Here is a 22,155-nt window from a genome sequence, read left to right on the forward strand (position 1 = left end):
TCCAGGGAACACTCAATACTTAGTAGACATGCCAATCACTCTTGAATTTGCAATAATAATAGTAATAATCATGTTACCACTCCCAGTCATGTGATCAAAGTCACATGATCACTGTCTGACATGATCATTGTTAATGCCTTCATTTTTTATCTTTTCTTTTTAACGTTATCAGAATCCAATCTCTCCCTACGGAGATAAATTGAAGGAACCAGTCGGACAGGTAAGGGGGACGTTTTTTCTCTTTTAGATAGACTAGTTCAAGTTCATGTTTAAATTGTATATTTAATTTTCAAGTTGAAAAACAAACTAGCCACCATATGTCACCTGCGTATGATTCATGTAATTTATGTTGAAATGTCACATTTTTCACATGTTTACTAAGCAATAATTGTTAGTTCAGTAAGTAACCAGGTTTCAGTATCTATGACAATATTTAATTGTTTCTATGTTTCTCCTTTACAAGGAGGAAGATGAATGTGACTATGACGACCTCCTCCAAGGCTTACCTTCTCCGAGTAGCAGCCCAAGGAGTTCACTCGTGGTTCTTGACGGTGCTTCAGCAACAACAACAACAACACAAGCTACCAATGGTGATCAGGTAAGTCTTCACCTCCTTTGACAGGGAACGAGTAAAAATCTCAGCCACTATTTCCAGAAAATGTTACAATTTGGGGTAACATTTTTATGAATAGGTTAGATTTTGATTACACGGTAGTAGTTCTTTGCAATACCTTATTGGTGGGCAAGGTTGGGAGGATTAAGGGATGGATTATATTTGCCAAGACATAGCAATGTTCCTTATTTTTTTAGCAGAGTTATGACTTTTCAAATTCATAATGAAATTTATTCATAATCCTGGTTACATCAGCTTATAATGTCAATTAACTTTATAGACAGTAAATTGATGAATTTATATCAAAAAAATCCAAAGAATTACTTTGATGTACAAAGACCTTGTTTTAATGTTATTTATTAATGTTTAGAAGGTATTTCATAACACTAATTGTAAGAAACGTAGACCGATCTACATAAGGATAGCCCCCCCCCCCCCCAATATGAAAATGTACAATCACATGTTACCTTTTAACAGCATCTATGGAGAGTACAATATTAATCTTTCCACGAAATATATTTCAAAGGCTCTGGTCTTATTCAGTTATATTTCAGACATTTTGCAAAACAAAAGTTGAAGGAAAATAAACAGTTTGAAAATATTTGACTTTTATATAGATATATATACATAAACGTTTTCTTACACACTGCTGAGTGCTATCCCTGCATTCATTTGGTCTTAACTGGATATTAACTACCAATCTATACAAAAAAATACTAGGCTACTGTAGGCTAATATACAGTTCAGTGGGATTTGATGAAGATATCCACCCAAACAAAGTTGCTTTAATTTTTTTCTGGAACATATTGAAATATTTTGTAATCTTAAAATGCATATTCTAACTCACTTCTAGAACTAACCTCAATTGTTTTCTTCATAAAAAATTGCCAGCAATTTTCTGTTCCTTTATTTCATTTTTTGCTTGATGCCCCTCATCATTTTTGGCCTGATGGCAGAGGGGGGGGGGTGGGGATGGGAGGGCAAAGCTGATATATTCATCATTTGTGGAATGTTTGATCACATCTGTGGTCTCTTTAGCATATTCATCAGCACATCATTCTATTGCAACAAGGAAAAGCAAGTTGCTACATTCATGAAACATTGAACTTTTGTTTGCATTCTTTGGTGTTTCCCATTTTGTTTTCTTCTTGGAACTTGAATTGCTGGTGTTCACAACTTCATTGCATACCAATATCTGAGTAATAATGTATTTTTAGTCAATGGAAATCATTGGCACCTTCCCACAATTTTGCTCTATATCAAAAGATTCCAAAAATTGCAAATAGATTATTTACGTCTTATGACTAAGTGTTTGCATTCTTTACAATTTGCAAGCTTTTTATTAGTTTCTATTCGTTCTCAAAGAAACATCAGAGATACTGTTTTTGGACAGTCCCTTTTGACATAGTTCTATTCAATACTGAATTCCAACAGTTACTGTGCAAACTTTCAAACCATTGGTCAAGTACAAAAATATTTTGTTTCCATTGAAAATGTATATTGGTTCGTATTACGCCTAAGGCAAGCCAAATGCCCAACAAATCGCAAAACTTGGTTTACCATTCGATAATCCTGGTTTATTGGTCGATAATCCTGGATTGTCCCTGACAAACCCAGATTTTCTATCACTAATCGGTTTATCCAAGTTACTTTGATAAACCTAGATTAGCCATTGAAAATCTTAGATTTTCAGTTGATTTTCAAAGCTTTATTCCATAATCCAGGCTTATTAGTCCAAAAATGAAGGTTTATCGAATTGGTTCTATAAACCGGGTTTTGATTCCTTGAGCATTTGGCTTGTATGGCAAACCAAATGCCCAATAAATTGAAAAACTTGGTTCATCGGTCGATAATACAGATTTATCTAAATTACTTTGACAGTCCTTGATTATCAATTGAAATCAAGGATTTTCGGTTGATATTCCAAGTTCTATTCGAAAATCCCAGTTTATCAGTCAAAATTCCTGGTTTATTGGCTACAACCCAGGATGATCGATTGAAAAACCCCCCCAAAAGGAAAAACAAAGGTTAAAGAAATAAAGTAGAGAGAAGAAAAACACTTTGACAACAAAGGCCTTTGACAAATTTTGTTGGCATTTTTTTACTCCATCCCCAGCAAAATATATTTACCCTACAGCCATTTAGTTGTGTTTGTCAATCTTTCGCTCCAAGCCCCGTAGCTTATCAGCAAATTTTGAGATATTTCAAGATTGTATATTAGCAACTTTTAAGCATGTTTTTCAATTCTCATTGCATACATAGTTTCTGGTCTCTTCTGTTTTGGTTTTTATCCATTAGTTTGTCATCATTAGTTCAAACAGATTGCACAGAAATAACCGATCTTCATTTGCTTTTTTCTTGTTTTAAATCTTGTATATGGTTTCCATGGCATTTCTAACCCTCTATTGAAAACAAGAAATTTATTTTATTCAAGTGCTGTCCACCGGTACGAAGTGGTTTACATACTGTTTATGTCTGTGCTACCTTCCTCTTTCTTTTGTGCACACTGCATAATTGAAATCTATGTCATGCAACTCCGCCGGCTCTCTCTGTATATTTTTATTTTCTTGTTATTTTCTTGGCAAACGTCTGTCGGTTTCGTTTTGTTGCTTCAGTTCTGACCTCTATTTGGGCAGGCTAGATAAGTGTTGAATGAGGAGGCCTGTCTATCTTCAGGGGCAAATCAAAGAGACCCTTGACCATCAAATGTCTAACAGATAATGTGACATGTCTACACCATGACATGATGCCTTCTAAAGGAGAGTTTTAAAGAACAAGTTTTTTTGTTGTTGCTCTAGAGATAATTTACCAAAACATCCACGATGGGGCTACCGTTCTTTGCAATGTAATCATTCTTGAGTAAAAAGACCTTTAAAATGCCACAGACTCAGCATTAAACAAAGTGACTGGGGTGCCTAGTCTAACACACAGAGGATGAGATGAGATCTTTAGCAGCATCACTAACATTGCCGAGAAAAATAAGACTTTCAGGGCCTTGTTTACATGTTTACAATCTGTAATACATTGCAAACCTGTAAACAAGGCCATGAAAGTCTTGGCAAGGGTATGTTATTCCATCCTTGGTTTCTAAATTGGTGATATATCACTAAAAATCACAAAATTATAAAGTATTATGGCAGACCCAAACTGATGGCTGATATGTTGATTTTGACTGAAAAGGGAGTATATCATCTATTTAACAGATATGGGTTAATATCTTGAAACTTGGAATAGCTACACAAAAAAACATGGTCCCAGTTATTTCCACTTGGTTGTCAGAGCAACACTAAATTTCTGCCTTAACCTCATTCTTTTAAAAAAGGGTCAGGCATTTTATGCATTTTCTCTCCTAACTTCAGAAAAATTGTTGTCATTATAAAAAAATTAGTCAAAAGTCGAGGTATTTGCAAAAGCTTTGCCATGCCTCAGTGAGTAGCTTAATCGGGTGTACAACTGGTGTATTTTTCGTTTCAGCATTTCCGGCGGAAAGTAACAAAAGCTCCCATTTAAGCAAATTGCCAAACCTTTTTGACAAAAAGAAGAACTCTTTCAAAGTTTAAAGTACTTTAGGTATTGCTATTCATGCTAGTGCCACAAATACACCCTTTTCTTAAACAAAATATTTTCCCGACATATTGAAGATGTTTTGGATACTTTTTGGTGCTAAACTCTGTAGCCAAGGTCCATTTAAAATAATAAGAACAAGCAAGGCCAAAATTCATATTACCTTTCTTGCAGTATGTTGTCCATCAAGTGTAAGTGGCAACTTAAGTTGATCTCAGACAGACTGTCATAGGTCATAAGACATTTCCCAGTCCAAGAGAAGACTTTCTCAGTTTCTAATGCAAATTTGCCTGCCAGGTATAAAGTATGGTTATTTTGAGGTGCCATTTACGATGTTACAATGTTTAATTGTTCAGCTTATGATGTCAACAATTGTCTTCATAAAATATTGAATTTCTCAGGTATATATCTCAACAAAGTGCAGAAAATTGTCAAATTCGGTTAAACACTTGTTAAAATTTAGAAAACTTTATAATTTGTTACTAAATTGTTAATTATTCGTTTGTCACAAAAATTTGTATTTCATTAATTTTTTTCTCAATATGTACTGCTTTTTGACACTTTACAGATAATTCATTAAGTGATGACTTTTGATTAATTAATGACATTTTTCTTACGGGTGGTGGGGGGAGGGGGGTGGGGGGAGGGGCAAATTTAGTGTTAATCACATTGTAAGCAAATATTTAAGCACTTTGTTGCAAATTGTTGAAAATTTGATCATTTTTTTGAGGGGCACTGTGGCATTTCTTTTTAAACACTTAAGTGCACTAACAGCTGAAGAGTTGTTTTTCTACAAGTCCTTCTAACTATTTCTTTGCATGTGCAGCACATTAAATATATTATTACAAAACCCATAACCTACCTTATTTTTCAATGCACAATTGTCATTCACTGAAACTGTTATTTGATCAAGCTGTTTTGAAGTTTTTGTCAATTGACATACCTGTGTTTGCAATAACATGGAGGACAGCCATTGGTTCTTGACCTGTTTTTAATGTCTATATTTATTCAGTGAGTCATTGTTTAAATATGTCTACGTCTAAGGTGTAAAGTAAACCTCGCAGGTGATTGCAAAACTCAACTTGGTCTTATTATACATAGAAACACCAAGTTATTTCACTAAATAGATCTCAATTAAAATGACACCTGTTGGCCAGCTGCCCTGTTCACATTGCACTGTTTTATTGCAACGATGCAAAATATTTATTCAGTTCGATGACAGTAGGAAGCAAAAATGTAGATGACTAAAGCAAGAACGCTCTCCTCAAAAACTGTGACATCATATTGTCACGTCACAAAACAAAATGGTCTCCTCTCTGTGTGTTTAAATGTTTTGTGAAATATGAAATGGCAAAAATATATATTAGTAAGTATGTACATATATATGTTAATATTTGTACATATGTGAATATATATATATATATATATATGTTTGTGAAATATAGAAGAAAATAAAAAGCAAAAACTTAGAAGACTAAAGCAAGAATGCTCTCCTCAAAAACAAAACCAAAATGGTTTCTGCTCTGTGTGTTTAAATTTTTTTGTGAATATGAAATAGTAAACTTATATATATTTGTAAATATATATATATGTGTATATAAATTATTGTACATATGTGAATTTATATATATATATATATATATATATATATGTATGTATATATATATATATATATATGTATGTATATATATATATATATATATATATATGTATATGCATGTATATATATATATATATATATAAATATTTTGAAATATAGAACACTTTTGCTAAGCTGCAAATTAACACTCAATCCTGCTGTGTTTGAATTTTTAACAGCATTAACTAATGTTGTGAATCTTTAACGGATGGAATATGATGATCAATGTCAACCTGCATATGAAGTTGATTAACAATACACCGTTATCTCCACTTTTGTCTTCATGAATGAAGTGTTTGACTATAATAGTGAATACTAGTTCTCTTTGTACCGCTTTGCTCGCTTTACATTCATTTTTCGTTAGATGTTTTTTCTAAAGGGTGTACTCATCACTTTTGTTCCGTTTTTTTTTTTTAACTTTGCAAAAACCTTCCTTCTTTTTCTCCACTTTCTGCTCTTGCATTTCATCTTCGCCGCTTTCTTTAAAATGGCTTCAATCCTCCGCTGGCTCGGCTTCTTCTAGTTCTGCTTTCCGCCTCCACCGCCCGAATTCGGGGAAAATAGCTATTACTTGGACCCTGATGTCACTCTTTCTCGGGAACCTTCACAGCCTCCTCCTCTACCTCCAAAGATGAAGTATCAGAGCAGACAGAGGTCTAACCGGGCTGCCGTGAAGGGGCTATAAGCTGCTAACGGTATGCTGTGCTTTCAATCTCAATTACTAATACTAGAAGACTAACGATATTAACGATGTCCTTATTAAACCAACTCACCCAAACTAATGTTACTAACACGGATTAGGATATCATATTAATAACATTATAACAGCTTCATACCCGACAAATGTTACTAACATGGAAACGATAATTTGTTATAATATTAGTTTATTATGGTCATTTAGAAATTGACCATAAACGATATGGTGGACATAAGCTCTGATCCCTGGCAACCAAAAGGCCAAAATAAAAGAACAGAAAAAAAAAATAGCAATCAATCTTACTGTAGTTAGCAGTTTAGGTAGTATCACCTGCCATAGTTACTGGTTAATATATTTCTTACCAAACATAGTAACTGAATACTATATAATGTCTTATGTACCAAAGTAAATGGTTAATATGGTCTTACCTACCATAATTGCTGGTTACAATAGACTCACCTACCAATATTACCGGTTAATATGGTCTTACCTACCGTAATTGCTGGTTACAGTAGACTCACCTACCATGATTACTGGTTAATATGGTCTCACCTACAGTAGTTGCTGGTTAAAATAGACTCACCTACCATGATTACTGGTTAATATGGTCTCACTGACTGTAATTACTGGTTACAATAGACTCACCTACCATGATTACTGGTTAATATAGTCTCACCTACCATAGTAACCTGTTAATACAGTCTCACTCTCACCTACCTAAATATTGGTTAAAATAGACTCACCTACCATGATTACTGGTAAATATTGTCTCATCTACCTAAATATTGGTTGAAATAGACTCACCTACCATGAATACTGGTTAATATGGTCTCACCTACCTAAATATTGGTTAAAATAGACTCATCTACCATGATTACTGGTTATAATGGTCCCACTGACTGTAACTGCTGGTTACGATAGACTCACCTACCATTATTACTGGTTAATATAGTCTCACCTACCATAGTAACCTGTTATTACAGTCTCACTCTCACCTACCATAAATATTGGTTAAAATAGACTCACCTACCATGATTACTGGTAAATATAGTCTCATCTACCATAGTAACCAGTTAATATAATCTTCTTTATCATATAATACTGGTTCATGTAGTCTTGCCTCCTACCATAGTTACTTCTTAACAGTTTCCCACCTACCACAGTGTATAACTGTTCATGTACTTCTCATGCAACTACCCATCACTTTGGGTCCGCACAGCGGTAATGGTGAATATGATTGATGACAGGTTTGTCTGTTCAACCCATTGTAAAACCAGATCAACCTCCACACCCTACTTATTGGTGACCGGTTTGTGACAACTTTAGTGATATTCTGGCCTTCGGAAGTGTCTTGATTGCTGGCTGGTTGTCTGAGAGATACGTTTTCCTATTTTTCTTTTTTTCTTTTAATTTAAATAAAGAAAGAATGGAGTACAAAGCTGGAGTGATCATGTGGAAAGGACAAAATGTATGAAATGAACTAGGAATAGAGAGAAAAACATTGGATTACAAATGTGACATTGTAGAAAGAGAGATAATTAGCTTGATTCTATCAAGAATAAATAATCAAATCTGGATACGAGACTGTCATATGTCACTTTTTGAATGATGCCTCCAAAAAGCTTCCCACGCTTTGAACAAAGTCTAGTTTTGAAACTTGGCATAAAGAATGAAACTAAAAAATTGTTAAAACTATGTTGTGAGAATATAAATTTACTGCTCCTTTGCTACTGTAGTTAAAGATCAGATTTAAAGTAACAGGAGTGTCTTTCTTTGTCTGTGTTTGTGGTACTAGTTTGGCAGTAGGCTAGTTCACCTGTTAGTATGTGGAGAGGTGTTAAGGCATATAGGATTGGGTGCCTGTTTATCCATGTTTGTGGTACTAATGTGACAGTAGGCTAGTTCACCTGTTAGTATGTGGAGAGGTGTTAAGGCATATAGGATTGGGTGCCTGTTTATCCATGTTTGTGGTACTAGTTTGCCAGTAGGCTTGTTCACCTGTCAGTATGAGGAGAGGTGTTAAGGCATATAGGATTGGGTGCCTGTTTATCCATGTTTGTGGTACTAGTTTGGCAGTAGGCTTGTTCACCTGTCAGTATGAGGAGAGGTGTTAATGCATATAGGATTGGGTGCCTGTTTATCCATGTTTGTGGTACTAGTTTGGCAGTAGGCTTGTTCACCTGTCAGTATGAGGAGAGGTGTTAATGCATATAGGATTGGGTGCCTGTTTATCCATGTTTGTGGTACTAATGTGACAGTAGGCTAGTTCACCTGTCAGTATGAGGAGAGGTGTAATGCATATAGGATTGGGTGCCTGTTTATCCATGTTTGTGGTACTAGTTTGACAGTAGGCTTGTTCACCTGTCAGTATGAGGAGAGGTGTAATGCATATAGGATTGGGTGCCTGTTTATCCATGTTTGTGGTACTAATGTGACAGTAGGCTAGTTCACCTGTCAGTATGAGGAGAGGTGTTAATGCATATAGGATTGGGTGCCTGTTTATCCATGTTTGTGGTACTAATGTGACAGTAGGCTAGTTCACCTGTCAGTATGAGGAGAGGTGTAATGCATATAGGATTGGGTGCCTGTTTATCCATGTTTGTGGTACTAGTTTGGCAGTAGGCTTGTTCACCTGTCAGTATGAGGAGAGGTGTAATGCATATAGGATTGGGTGCCTGTTTATCCATGTTTGTGGTACTAGTTTGGCAGTAGGCTTGTTCACCTGTCAGTATGAGGAGAGGTGTTAATGCATATAGGATTGGGTGCCTGTTTATCCATGTTTGTGGTACTAGTTTGGCAGTAGGCTAGTTCACCTGTCAGTATGAGGAGAGGTGTTAATGCATATAGGATTGGGTGCCTGTTTATCCATGTTTGTGGTACTAATGTGACAGTAGGCTAGTTCACCTGTCAGTATGAGGAGAGGTGTAATGCATATAGGATTGGGTGCCTGTTTATCCATGTTTGTGGTACTAATGTGACAGTAGGCTTGTTCACCTGTCAGTATGAGGAGAGGTGTAATGCATATAGGATTGGGTGCCTGTTTATCCATGTTTGTGGTACTAATGTGACAGTAGGCTAGTTCACCTGTCAGTATGAGGAGAGGTGTAAAGGCATATAGGATTGGGTACCTGTTTATCCATGTTTGTGGTACTAGTTTGGCAGTAGGCTTGTTCACCTGTCAGTATGAGGAGAGGTGTAATGCATATAGGATTGGGTGCCTGTTTATCCATGTTTGTGGTACTAGTTTGGCAGTAGGCTTGTTCACCTGTCAGTATGAGGAGAGGTGTAATGCATATAGGATTGGGTGCCTGTTTATCCATGTTTGTGGTACTAATGTGACAGTAGGCTTGTTCACCTGTCAGTATGAGGAGAGGTGTTAAGGCATATAGGATTGGGTGCCTGTTTATCCATGTTTGTGGTACTAATGTGACAGTAGGCTAGTTCACCTGTCAGTATGAGGAGAGGTGTAATGCATATAGGATTGGGTGCCTGTTTATCCATGTTTGTGGTACTAGTTTGGCAGTAGGCTTGTTCACCTGTCAGTATGAGGAGAGGTGTAATGCATATAGGATTGGGTGCCTGTTTATCCATGTTTGTGGTACTAATGTGACAGTAGGCTTGTTCACCTGTCAGTATGAGGAGAGGTGTTAATGCATATAGGATTGGGTGCCTGTTTATCCATGTTTGTGGTACTAGTTTGGCAGTAGGCTTGTTCACCTGTCAGTATGAGGAGAGGTGTTAATGCATATAGGATTGGGTGCCTGTTTATCCATGTTTGTAGTACTAATGTGACAGTAGGCTTGTTCACCTGTCAGTATGAGGAGAGGTGTTAATGCATATAGGATTGGGTGCCTGTTTATCCATGTTTGTGGTACTAGTTTGGCAGTAGGCTTGTTCACCTGTCAGTATGAGGAGAGGTGTAATGCATATAGGATTGGGTGCCTGTTTATCCATGTTTGTGGTACTAGTTTGGCAGTAGGCTAGTTCACCTGTCAGTATGAGGAGAGGTGTAATGCATATAGGATTGGGTGCCTGTTTATCCATGTTTGTGGTACTAATGTGACAGTAGGCTTGTTCACCTGTCAGTATGAGGAGAGGTGTAATGCATATAGGATTGGGTACCTGTTTATCCATGTTTGTGGTACTAATGTGACAGTAGGCTAGTTCACCTGTTAGTATGAGGAGAGGTGTTAATGCATATAGGATTGGGTACCTGTTTATCCATGTTTGTGGTACTAATGTGACAGTAGGCTAGTTCACCTGTCAGTATGAGGAGAGGTGTAATGCATATAGGATTGGGTACCTGTTTATTGGTGTTTGTATTAATGCTAATGTGACAGTAGGCTAGTTCACCTGTCAGTATGAGGAGAGGTGTTAATGCATATAGGATTGGGTGCCTGTTTATAGGTGTTTATATTAATGCTAATGTGACAGTCTACAGGCTAGTTCACCTGTCAGTAAAAGAAGTGCTGTTCAGGCATTTGTAGGGTGGGTGCTTGTTCGTCTGTGTTTGTACTGCCTGTTTAGTGTGGGTGCCTGCAGTGTTTGTTCATGTTGACATACTAATGTAACACACTTTGATTCCTATGTCATGGACATGCTTAAGAAGTTGTAGTATATATCATATTACCTAAGGAAAGGAGGTAGGGCATTAACACACAACAAGGGTAAAGTTAGTTGGCAAATATGGCTTGCTGTGTTGCTGGAATGTGCACAAAACCTCCAGGAGCTAACTAGTTAAGACTTTTGTAATACCCATTGAAATTGGTGTCTTTTGATTTTGGGAGGGGCTGAGTTTGTTTACAATGCATGAACAATGCTTTAGTTAGCAAATTAGTAGATACATTAGTCAAAGGCTTACTGCTTGAATACACAAACTTTAAGGGAGCTATTTGTAAAATGCAATGCCTAAGGTTAGTTGTGGTTTAAATAACTTGACTATGATTTAGGCAAAAAGTATTTCTTCGAGGATAGACAATGCTGGTTATCACACAGACAGGATCCATAAGATAAAAGGACAAAATAGTGTTTGTGACTTGGTGAAAGATAAAATGGAAAATAATGACAGGTTGTCATGGCAGCTTGTGATCTGAAATATATGAAAGAGTACCGGGTTGAAAAAAAAACTTGTAAAGATATCGTACAGGGTTGTACCTGACATTGCTCAGTCGTACTGGTATCGTTACTCTCGTAGTAGGATCGTTTTTAAATTAGGTGAATTCAGGAGTATAGTGAAAAACACTTTTGTAACAAACGAAGATGAATACAAAGTTGAGAGCAGTTGTTTCCTCAGTGTTCTGTGCCTCTTAGTATTCATGCATACTGTCCACTCCTCATTGGCCTACACCCCCCCCCCACTTCTCTCCCCTCTCTGCAAAACAAGAATGAAAGAAGAAGCAATCCCACGTTCTCCTTTTATGTGAAAAACATATAAAGGGAAGAAGGATATAAACTTATAGTAGGTTATGACCAGAATTTTTTACTTCTTTATAGAGAAAATGTCGAAATGGATATTATCTACCTGGATAATTTTCCTCTCGAAAGAAAGCTCATAAAAATGTACATTATGATATAGTCACCAGCTGTGGAATGAGGAGAGTTGATAGGAAAGCTCATCATAGCACTTTAGCTAAATAAAGGTACTTTAAGCTCCTCATAGCACTATAGCTAAATAAAGGTACTTTAAGCTCCTCATAGCACTATAGCTAAATAAAGGTACTTTAAGCTCCTCATAGCACTTTAGCTAAATAAAGGTACTTTAAGCTCCTCATAGCACTATAGCTAAATAAAGGTACTTTAAGCTCCTCATAGCACTTTAGCTAAATAAAGGTACTTTAAGCACTTCATAGCACTATAGCTAAATAAAGGTACTTTAAGCTCCTCATAGCACTATAGCTAAATATAGGTACTTAAAGCTCCTCATAGCACTTTAGCTAAATAAAGGTACTTTAAGCTCCTCATAGCACTATAGCTAAATAAAGGTACTTTGAGCTCCTCATAGCACTATGGCTAAATAAAGGTACTTTAAGTTCTTCTTAGCACTATGGCTAAATAAAGGTACTTTAAGAGATCTTAAATGGGATAGACACAAAGAAAAATGCAACATAAATTTGGTTTGTGGTACATTCCAAAGATAGTTGTGTTCAGTCCAAGAGATCCTGACAAAATTGTATCTTTGAGGTTATTATTGGACACTTCACCTCATAAAGTAAAGGTAGAAACACAAGCCAAGAAATATAAGTGCATTCAACTTTACTTTGCTTTAATGTTGTTGCTAGAGAAATAAAAAAAACCTTTTTTTTTGGGGGGGGGGGGGGTTATGAAGGTGAGATATTTATTTTTCCATTGTGTAAGTCAAGAATGACTGACAATGCTACCATTATGTCCATCCGTGCCAACAGTGTTTGTGGTACCAGAGCAGGCAATAAAGATGTTCATCCAGCCTTCTCTCTCTTCCTCAATTATTGAAGTAGAGGAGTTTTATTAATGGGTAAACTCATTCAACTAGGTGTGGGACTGTTTTACTGTTAACATTAGTTGGTGGTTGTTTGAAGTTATTCTTGTATTTGAATATCAAATTTCCAAGAAGTAGACTTGTAAAAATCCCCTCAGATTTTTTTTTTTTTTTGGCAGTCAGTCTTACAAGCAGAGGTGGCCAATGATAAGTGGACATAACATCATTCAAATAATTAGTTGAATTCAAATAATTAAAGGTCTCCAGCTTAAACCCACCAACTAATTTGAAATACTAAAATCGTCACATGGGAATAATAGATTGAGAAGTTAATCATGACTTTATCAATTTTTTTTCTTCTAAAATTTTCATTTTTCTGAGTTTTGGAATCACTGTGGACTTATGTTACTTGACGTAATATTTCTGTTGTAAATAAGTTCATTCTATGTCTCTCTACAAAATATATTGACTTGTCAAAACTTTCTTTTGTGTAACAAGAGCATTCTGACGGTTTTGGAAATCTCTCCGGGAAGGGGGGAGGTAAAAAGTTCCAAAACGTTTTCAAATTATGCCATAAATCTCCCATATATGCCAAAGTCTGAGTTAATTCTTGTAGTTTTCAGTCAGTTAATATGTGAGAAGCAAACACAAGGTTTTTTTTAATCAACATTTCTTCAATATATATGTATTTTTCTTTACTGGTGCATGGCAACTTATTTCAGTGACATCTCTAGGATATCTTGGGAGACAGGTTGTGGGTCGTAATGTTTACATTATTACCTAACAAGGGATATACATTAGAAAATGTCTGCAAAGTATGTGTAAAGTACGCTAACGTTTTTGACTGTGTATTTTGGTTTACCCAAAAATGTTTGTGGAACAAATATTTAGTCCAGCAAATTTACAAAAGATATGGCCCAGGTCCCCCCTCCCTCCCAACCGGAAGTCCCTCCCTGAAGTTTATGCCACAGTGCTTAGCACCCACCATAGGATTATAATAACATTTACCTCTTTAACTTTTGCAAAAATCTCATGGCTATTAATACATTCTTGTTTGCAACATCTTTTAATGTGTTGGTGTACGTGGGTACGTCAGTCAATTGTTCGTCCATTTTGAATTGACAAAACAAAATAAACCTGAAGGGGAATCCCATCAAGTTTGTCCCATTCTGCACATTACAACATCTTTATGAAAAGTCTTTGTTTAATTAACCTCTTTACAATAGATTTTAAATTCCACCTGTGACCAATTGAATTTTTGACCATGTGTCTTGTATGTAGCCAAGGACACTTGATGCAAACAAACTCCAGTTAGGCTTAAGTACTATTCATTCTTTTGTTTGACATATTGGGTTGATTGGTTGATTGCTATTGTATTTCCAAAGGTCTGTGAACCCCTCCTTGTTGTTGGAATATAAAGAGGAAATTTCCATTGTTTTTGTTTTATTCTGCATGAAATGAATAAGTTCAATCTTAGCCTCAGAACCAACTCTGTAGGTGTAACAAACCATTCATTCCTTCTTTAGATCCTGCTAAATGTTTGGACAGATTGACATGAGGTTTGAGGGTCCTTTACACAGAAGACATTTTCTTTCGTAGGGACCCAATAGGGTGATTTAAGCATCAATTTTAGCAGTCTTGTATTACCTTCTTGTAAGGATGTTTAAGTGTGTACTAAATCCCCTATCATTTGTTGTTTTTTACAAAATACTTAAGTTTTATGAGGTACTATAAATTGATCAGTTTTATCTGGCACCCTTTTGGCTAATTCAAAGGATGCAGCTGAAATGATCCACCACTGGAGAGCATCTCTAGTTTGAAAATGTTGAGAGATGGATGGGGGATGTGGGAATACCCCAGCTCCCCATTTTCCAAAGTGGGCAACACCTGTCCCTTCCCCCTCCCTCCTCCCCATCCCAATGTTCACTACAACTATGTTAATGGACAACTTGGCTATGATTTGTGTAACTACATTTGGTAGGAGTTTGAATTTCAGGGGGAATTTCAGGTGCTTTCCACACTGATGTTTTAATATAGTCATGGTATAATTTTTATTACTAGCTCGCTCAGTGTGGTTTTATTTTTAATGCGATAATCTCAAGTTATGATTGTTTACAAAGATAGTCATCCGTCTCTCATGGCTTTTATTTATAGGCTTATCTTTATATCCAATACTCATTCATTTTAGGTTTATGATTATTTGAAGGCTGGGTTGGTATAGAATGAGGTATAGCCAAGGGGAATTCCCTCTGTAACTCTCTTCTGCTGCAAAGGGTTTAATCGGTGAATTCCGCAGCGTGGACCATCTCATCGTAGTGACAGTAAAGTAAGAATGATACGACTCACTTAAGGGTGGTAATGTTTGCCACGAACAAATAGAACAATGTTTGTATGAATGTAATAACCCTGTGCTTAGATTAGCAGGGAGTGCCTCTTCCTTCCATTTTCCATTCAATTGATGTTAGGGCTTACTTATTAAGTGCTGGAAATAACCCACGCTTCTCTCCCATAAAAATTGTTACCTCTTGAGCATTTCCGATTAAATATTAGATCTTCAGACATTGGTCATATTAACTGTATTTGATTGCAGGATGTGTTTGGTAGGTTTGAGTAGTACTTGCATTGTGAGCGGACTCAAACAATGCAACCGCTGTGATCTTTGAGCATTGACTTGTGCTTATTTTCTGTCCAATGGAAAAGAGCAAATAAATTCAAACCAGTGACCTCTGGGTTACCCTTAGTTACCTGTGACCTCTGGGTTACTCCAGTCAGTTTTCCATCATTCACTTATATATATTTTCTGTCCACATAGAGAGTCCTTGGTCAGCTGAAATGTTCTAATCTTTATAATACATTTTTCCCCCTTCTAGTTGTATCAGTCATAGGCAAATGAAGGGAGGTGTGGATTGGGGGGGGGGGTGGTTGTGAAAATAACCAATTATTCACCTCTTAAGGAGACACATTTGATTTAGAGTTTAAGTATAGGATTGTCACATGACAAACTTACAACAACAAAAAGGCACATGTGTGCTAAGTGTGTTTTAAAAGCAACTTTTTTTTTGAAATTTTGCCATTTTTAAAGAGATTGTATCCCTTAGTACTAGCGTTCTGCATGAACACCTTACAGTTGAATATACTTCAACATGTCAACCTGACTGCCTATTAATAAGAGGCATTTTTTTTCTTCTTCTTTTGTTGAACCTCTCACTAAGGGTAACAAAGAGCACTGGAAGCACAGTGTACTGTTGTCATGTGACAGTCATGTGACAGTAATTGGCAAGACAGAGTCTCTCGAAGCCAAATTTACACCAAGATGAGTAGAAATTAATTGTCTGTTTGACATACTAAACAATGAAGAAACAAAGAAGAAAGATGAACTGATAACTTTTAATCGTTTTGAAATGTCTTTTCCTTTCAGCAAGAGCCAGAAAATCAGAGGTTTAAAAACAGAATGACCTTCAGAGACGGTAGGAACAGACGCACAGCCATTCGACCTAAATCCAAAAAGAGCCCCTCTCCTAGTCCCAATCGTAAATCTATCTTTCAACTTAGACTTTGAGATTTCGAACTGAAGAAGATTAAAAGCAACCTTGTGGAGAATGATCCAGCCCAGTGGAAGAGAGAAAAGAAAAACTGTCAGGAGCAGTGTTCGCACCAGTCGTCAGGAGGGAGGGGGGTCTGGGAGGTTACCCCACTGGGGTTCCAAGGGGCATGCCCCTGGTCGGGGGTGAAAACTGTTACAAGGAAGGGGAGTAAGGGGGGTGCCTTTGTAATTATCCCCCTGTTAATGTGTTTATTGATCATAACACATATTTTAGTGTGTTTTAAGCTCATATCCACCATCAGTCAATGTTTATGCTGGGCCAGGAATTATGATACTAAAAAGTGATTACCAATAATGGTGCACTTGTTTGGCTTTTTCATTTTACTGCAAGGTGGGGGAGGGTGGGGAGGGGGAATCTTATCATCTCCCAGATGACATACTATTCTCGTTCACAATTTTAATTTTGTTACTTTTTTGCTGGATGTTGATTTTGTAAAATTATGTACTGTACTGTAAATTTTATTTCTCTGATTATGGAATTTTAGCAATAATGTCTTTCATCATGTCTTTCATATCATTCATGATTTAATAGCTTAAGCTTATTAGAATTCTGCTTATGACAATTGTTGTTATTATTATTATTATTTTTTTTTTTAGCTGTTCTTGTTATCATTTTTAGCTATTTGTTCTACTATTTGCTATTAGGTCATGAATGGGTTGAGAAGGGACGGATGTTAGAAATAGCAAAATCCATGTTAATTTTCACTTCAATGGTTTTTAGTCTGAGTTCACTTTGTACAAAGCAGCAAGTGATAACAAGAAATTATGGACATGTCATTGTGAATGAAATTTTGAAAGAACAAAGAAAATTGTTGACTACAACAGAATTATTTCGGCAGTAATTGTTGGACTATTATACCAACTGAGTTATCCAAAAATGATGTCTTTCCCTAGTAACAAATTCGTTTCCCAAGATGCTAGTTTAAAGTTAAAATTATTTTTATTGTTGTCTAAATGTTTCGGTATGAATTAGGAACATATTCACTATATGGAAAGCTGGTCTTTATGAGTTTTCCAAATTTCCAAGGCGACACACCCAGTTTGAACAACTTTTCATGCTTACATGTCATTCTTTCAAAGCATTTGTACTGACAGTATGAGCAGTATGAATATCCTGTTTCTAATCAGATAAAGGTTAGGAACTGTTCACTCTGTCAGTACGAATGCTTTGAAGCACGATATGAGAGGACAGTATTGAGTGGTATTACCATATTTTAGAATCAGGTAAATGTTAGGAACTCTTCATACTGTCAGTACATGTGCTTCAAAGCATGATATGAGAGGACAGTAATGAGTGGTATTACCATTGTATAGAATCAGATAAAGATTAGGAACTGTTCATACTGTCAGTACATGTGCTTTGAAGCATGATATGAGAAGACAGTATAGAGTGGTATTAGCATTAGAATCAGATAAAGGTTCATACTGTCAGTACATGTGCTTTGAAGCATGATATTAGAGGACATTATAGAGCAGTAGAGGTGAACTTACCAGAGGAATGTCATTGAAACTGGCTTTGCTTATCAGATATACACTGGTATTCAAAATTGGTTACACAAACCAATTTGCTAGATTGAATTTTCAAGTTTTAATTTAAAAAGTAATGGGTTTTGGTTATGGTTTAGTAGTTTAATAATTGAATAATTCTATGCTTTCAAAATGTCTTCATTTTCAAGGCCATCCTTACATTGCCTGTTGTCTTCCAATTTATCAGGGATTTCTGTGCTGTATTCATGCCAATGGTCTTGAGGAAGAAAGTATTAAACAAGAAATATTAAAACAATAAGAGCTAAATGTTATATTTCCAGCTTGTCTTTCACTTCTAGAATAAATAGTTTTAAAACTTTATTAAGATACCGTGTAATGATTGCAAGTTAAAAATCCATACATTCATTAGTTCTTATCAAAAATGTAGATGTAAAATGTATTTTAAAGAGAATTTTATAGAAATGATATTGATACAAGGACGGACAAATCTGTTAAAGTATTTTTCAACTGTATTGTTTTGGTCACAGTCTTTCAATAAATAAATGTCCACAGCCAGTTACAATCTTGTTCATTTATGAAGCCTTTTTAAGCTTCTTACGTGTCTTGGTTCCTTGCTGGAAGCAAAGGAACCTATACAGTAAGATTGATGTGACACTTGCTTGGGTCCTCAGTAACTCGAAAAAGGAGTAACAGATATTTGTCTTACTTGCTATGTAGATGCATTATAGTGAGAAGGTGTGCCCGATCATTTTTAGTGCAGACCTCATGAATATATATGAGGTTACAGGGTCAAACGTTAAAGTCTTTACATTGCAAAACTCAGACTAGCCAAACTTGGTATATAGTTGTTGGTTAATAACTGGTACAGGCCTTAAATTGTTGGGACCATCTGGTACCCAAAAATTTCCGAGCCCATTTTTAGACTGGGTGGACACAAATGTTATTTCATCCCCAAATGCATATTGGGACACATTCTTTGGGCCCGTATTTGTGGGCCCAAAATTTTTATTGGGCCCAATTTTGGAGGGACCAAAGTTTTAAAATTGCAATAACTCCACAAGCTTTAACCAGATTGTACACAAACTTGGAATACATTTGTTGGTTAATAGCTGGTGCATGTGGGCATAAGTATATTAGGATATTGGGCGATGACATACAACAAATTAATATTCCACGAACTTCAACCCTCCCCCCCCCCCCCCCACACCCCTTGCATTCAGAACTCTGGCATTAAGGTCACAAACCGATGAGTGATCTTGTTTAAAGAAGTTGTCTGGGTTCCATTCAGTTCCTCCAAGGACCACACTAACTGGACTTCATTCAGTTTAAAAAAAACGGCAAAAGGCATGCACAGACTCAAACAAAATCATATTTTAAGCTCCTTTAAAAGAACTTCCAAGTTTTCGTTTTGCATTACAGATCACGCAAAGATAAGCAGACCTTTAAGTAATAATAATAATATACTACGTTGTACAAACAAGAACATATTTTAAGTTCCTTTAATATAGCATTCATGGTTTCGTTCAACCCTAAAGGTAGTCAGTATAGGCCCCAAATTATAGCACGCTATAATTTCTAGAAGTTTTCAAAAAGTATTTTCCTGGAGGTCTTTACTCTCCAAACTGTTCTCAGACATTTTTAAGGAACATACAAGATGACTGAATGTCTATAGTGAGGACAATTTCCTCGAAGGTTGCAATAAAAACAGTTCAAGAATTTTGACCAAAGGTGACCATATTTGAATATATCTAGCATATTTGGGGTCAATACAGCATACCTTTAAAGAATCACTGTAAGCGCCTTGTTTTGCAGTAGGCTACTGTCGGTACCAAAGAAGCAAGTATATTAAGGCAACATTCAATGTTTCGTTCAACCGTAAAGATCATGTAAAGAGACACAGACCTTTATTGTACAAACAAGAACATATTTTAAGCACCTTCAATGATGCATTCGTGGTTTCGTTCATCTTCAAGAATCACTGTCCATGGTTTGGAAAGCAGACTTTCCAACATTGAGGAAAATGTATGAATGTGATCAGCGGCAGTGGGGAGGGGTCTATAAGAGGAAAAATTTTCGTATGTTTGACTGCCTAGATGCAAAATGGTGCATTCTTTTTCAGTTTCTCTGAGTAATTTTATATTGAGAATTTCATCATCATATATATATTATTGAACTCAACAAGCATGAAAATTCTCAACAAAGACTTTTCTTGAATCGATGAAAGTAATCACTTGCTAACATAATTGAACATTTATATCGGAAATTGAAGCGCACTTCTCAATCTCTAGTACCAACACCTCTCCTACCCGGCGTTTTCCACCATCACCATGGCAAACGCACTACTCTAAGTGTAAGTACTCAAAAGTTTCTTTCTGTTGTAGAGGTGTGTAGCCTTCTTAGCATCTTTCAGGACGGTTTTTCGGAGATTTTTTGTGCATTGCGTGTGATAAAGTGCACATTGCGTGTGAGCGTGTGAAGGGCTGGAAATGCGTGTGTCACACGCCAAATGCGTGTGAGTTGGAATGTCTGGGAAAGTCAGTATCAAAGAAGAACGTTACCTTAAGCTTTTTAAGGCAGCATTCAGTCATTCATTCATCGTGAAAGAGGCAAACGGTATTGTCAGCTTATACAAGTTTGCTTTCATGGTCTTCGTCGTTAATGCTTCTGTTATTGCCGTTTATCTATCTGGCAATACATTGTATCATGAAGAATGAAACCGTTAATGCATGATACTAGCCCGTGGAATAGTACGTTCTTTGATGCTTACTATACTACGTATGTATCTGAGTGAGATGTTTGAAGTAGCTGAAACCAAACCCTTGACGCCGTTGACTTGTTTACAAATGGTAAAACTGTTCTTGAAAATCTATCAACAATTTAAATATGTTATTCACAAGGACTCCGTGAGAAATATGCGCATCGTGTTCTTCACCTGACTCAGTTCCAATTGTGTGATCGCAAACAACCATTCAAGTGGTTGAGAACTACTGAAAGTAAATAAAGTACACAAACACATTGGTATTGTTAGTTTAAACGAATTTCACATAAATTCAAACCGGCACATGTGTACAATAGTATAGTGTTGTAACATTGAACGTTTTCATTGGTCACGAAGAATAGAGGCATGCATGTAGTAGTAATGAAATATAATTGATAAATATTGCACATATAACTCTGGGTTGCATGTGTATTGTGCAATAGCCAACTTGCCGACAAGTATAGTGGCCCCATAGTATGACTGAGGGGCTACTAAAACCACGTCGGGAAGCTCTATAACACCCCACCCCCACCTACCTACCCACACACACACTCACACACGTTTTGGAATATTTTTAAAAAATCTTAAGGGAATGTGGGCAAACAAACTTAAGTTCTCTGCATTAAACAATTCATTTTAATGTATATATAATTGCATATATGAATGATAGTGAGTATAGACGCACGCCACTACCATCGCATTGATTCTTTTCAAAAGGGCATGTCTATATTTCGTGCATCAACTCATTTGGACTTTGCTAACGCTCCCTCGATTTGATTGATCTGTCTGCATATTAGCCTATACTTATGCTACAATGTTGCGATCATCCCGTCATCAAATCTATCAATTCATTGAACGGCATTACATGAAGTTTAAAATATTTCCAATTTATTCCTTGTGTAAAAGTAAGTTGGCCTGACGTTTCGATCCTAGCAGGATCATCTTCAGAGGCTAAATGACCAAAAGAAAAATATATTCCTTGCAATTTATTCATGCAATTTATTCCTTGTTTACTACTAGTACGTAAAGAGTGTGTGGGCGACGAAATTTAAGAATCAATTGATGAATACCTATAGTGATGAATACATATAGTGATGAATACATAAAGTGTAAATTGAGAGCCAGGACATATAGTAGCACACATATGTATATATAGTGACAAATGCCTAGAAAGTGTTATATGTAGTACCATACCACAATGAAAGTAGTATGCCATATTCTCTTTAGAGATCTGCTATATATTGGCTCCAATTATAGCACATGTACTATAGCTAGGAAAGTTTTGTGATTGTATACGTAATCGACCTGCCACGGTCGTAAATCGACCTCAGGCTCTAC

General features: G+C 36.3%; 1 protein-coding gene across 5 annotated transcripts in view; it reads left to right on the forward strand.

The window, feature by feature from the left end:
• The window catches only part of LOC139978444 (myosin-IIIb-like), a 58,399-nt gene extending 39,785 nt beyond the window's left edge, over positions 1-18,614 (forward strand). For 2 of the 5 annotated variants that reach the window (XM_071988675.1, XM_071988676.1), the window contains exons 27-30: positions 173-220; positions 464-598; positions 6,340-6,511; positions 16,386-16,526. In XM_071988675.1, coding sequence (XP_071844776.1) covers positions 173-220; positions 464-598; positions 6,340-6,501 — 345 coding nt within the window. In that variant the 3' untranslated portion in view covers positions 6,502-6,511; positions 16,386-16,526. Of the gene's footprint in view, positions 1-172; positions 221-463; positions 599-6,339; positions 6,512-16,385 lie in introns of all 5 variants that reach the window. The other 3 variants (XR_011796964.1, XM_071988678.1, XM_071988677.1) reach the window with 3 other exon arrangements.
• The last annotated feature ends 3,541 nt before the right edge of the window (positions 18,615-22,155 follow it).

The sequence above is a fragment of the Apostichopus japonicus genome, chromosome 13 (genome assembly GCF_037975245.1).
Source record: "Apostichopus japonicus isolate 1M-3 chromosome 13, ASM3797524v1, whole genome shotgun sequence".
Lineage (NCBI taxonomy): Eukaryota > Metazoa > Echinodermata > Holothuroidea > Aspidochirotida > Stichopodidae > Apostichopus > Apostichopus japonicus.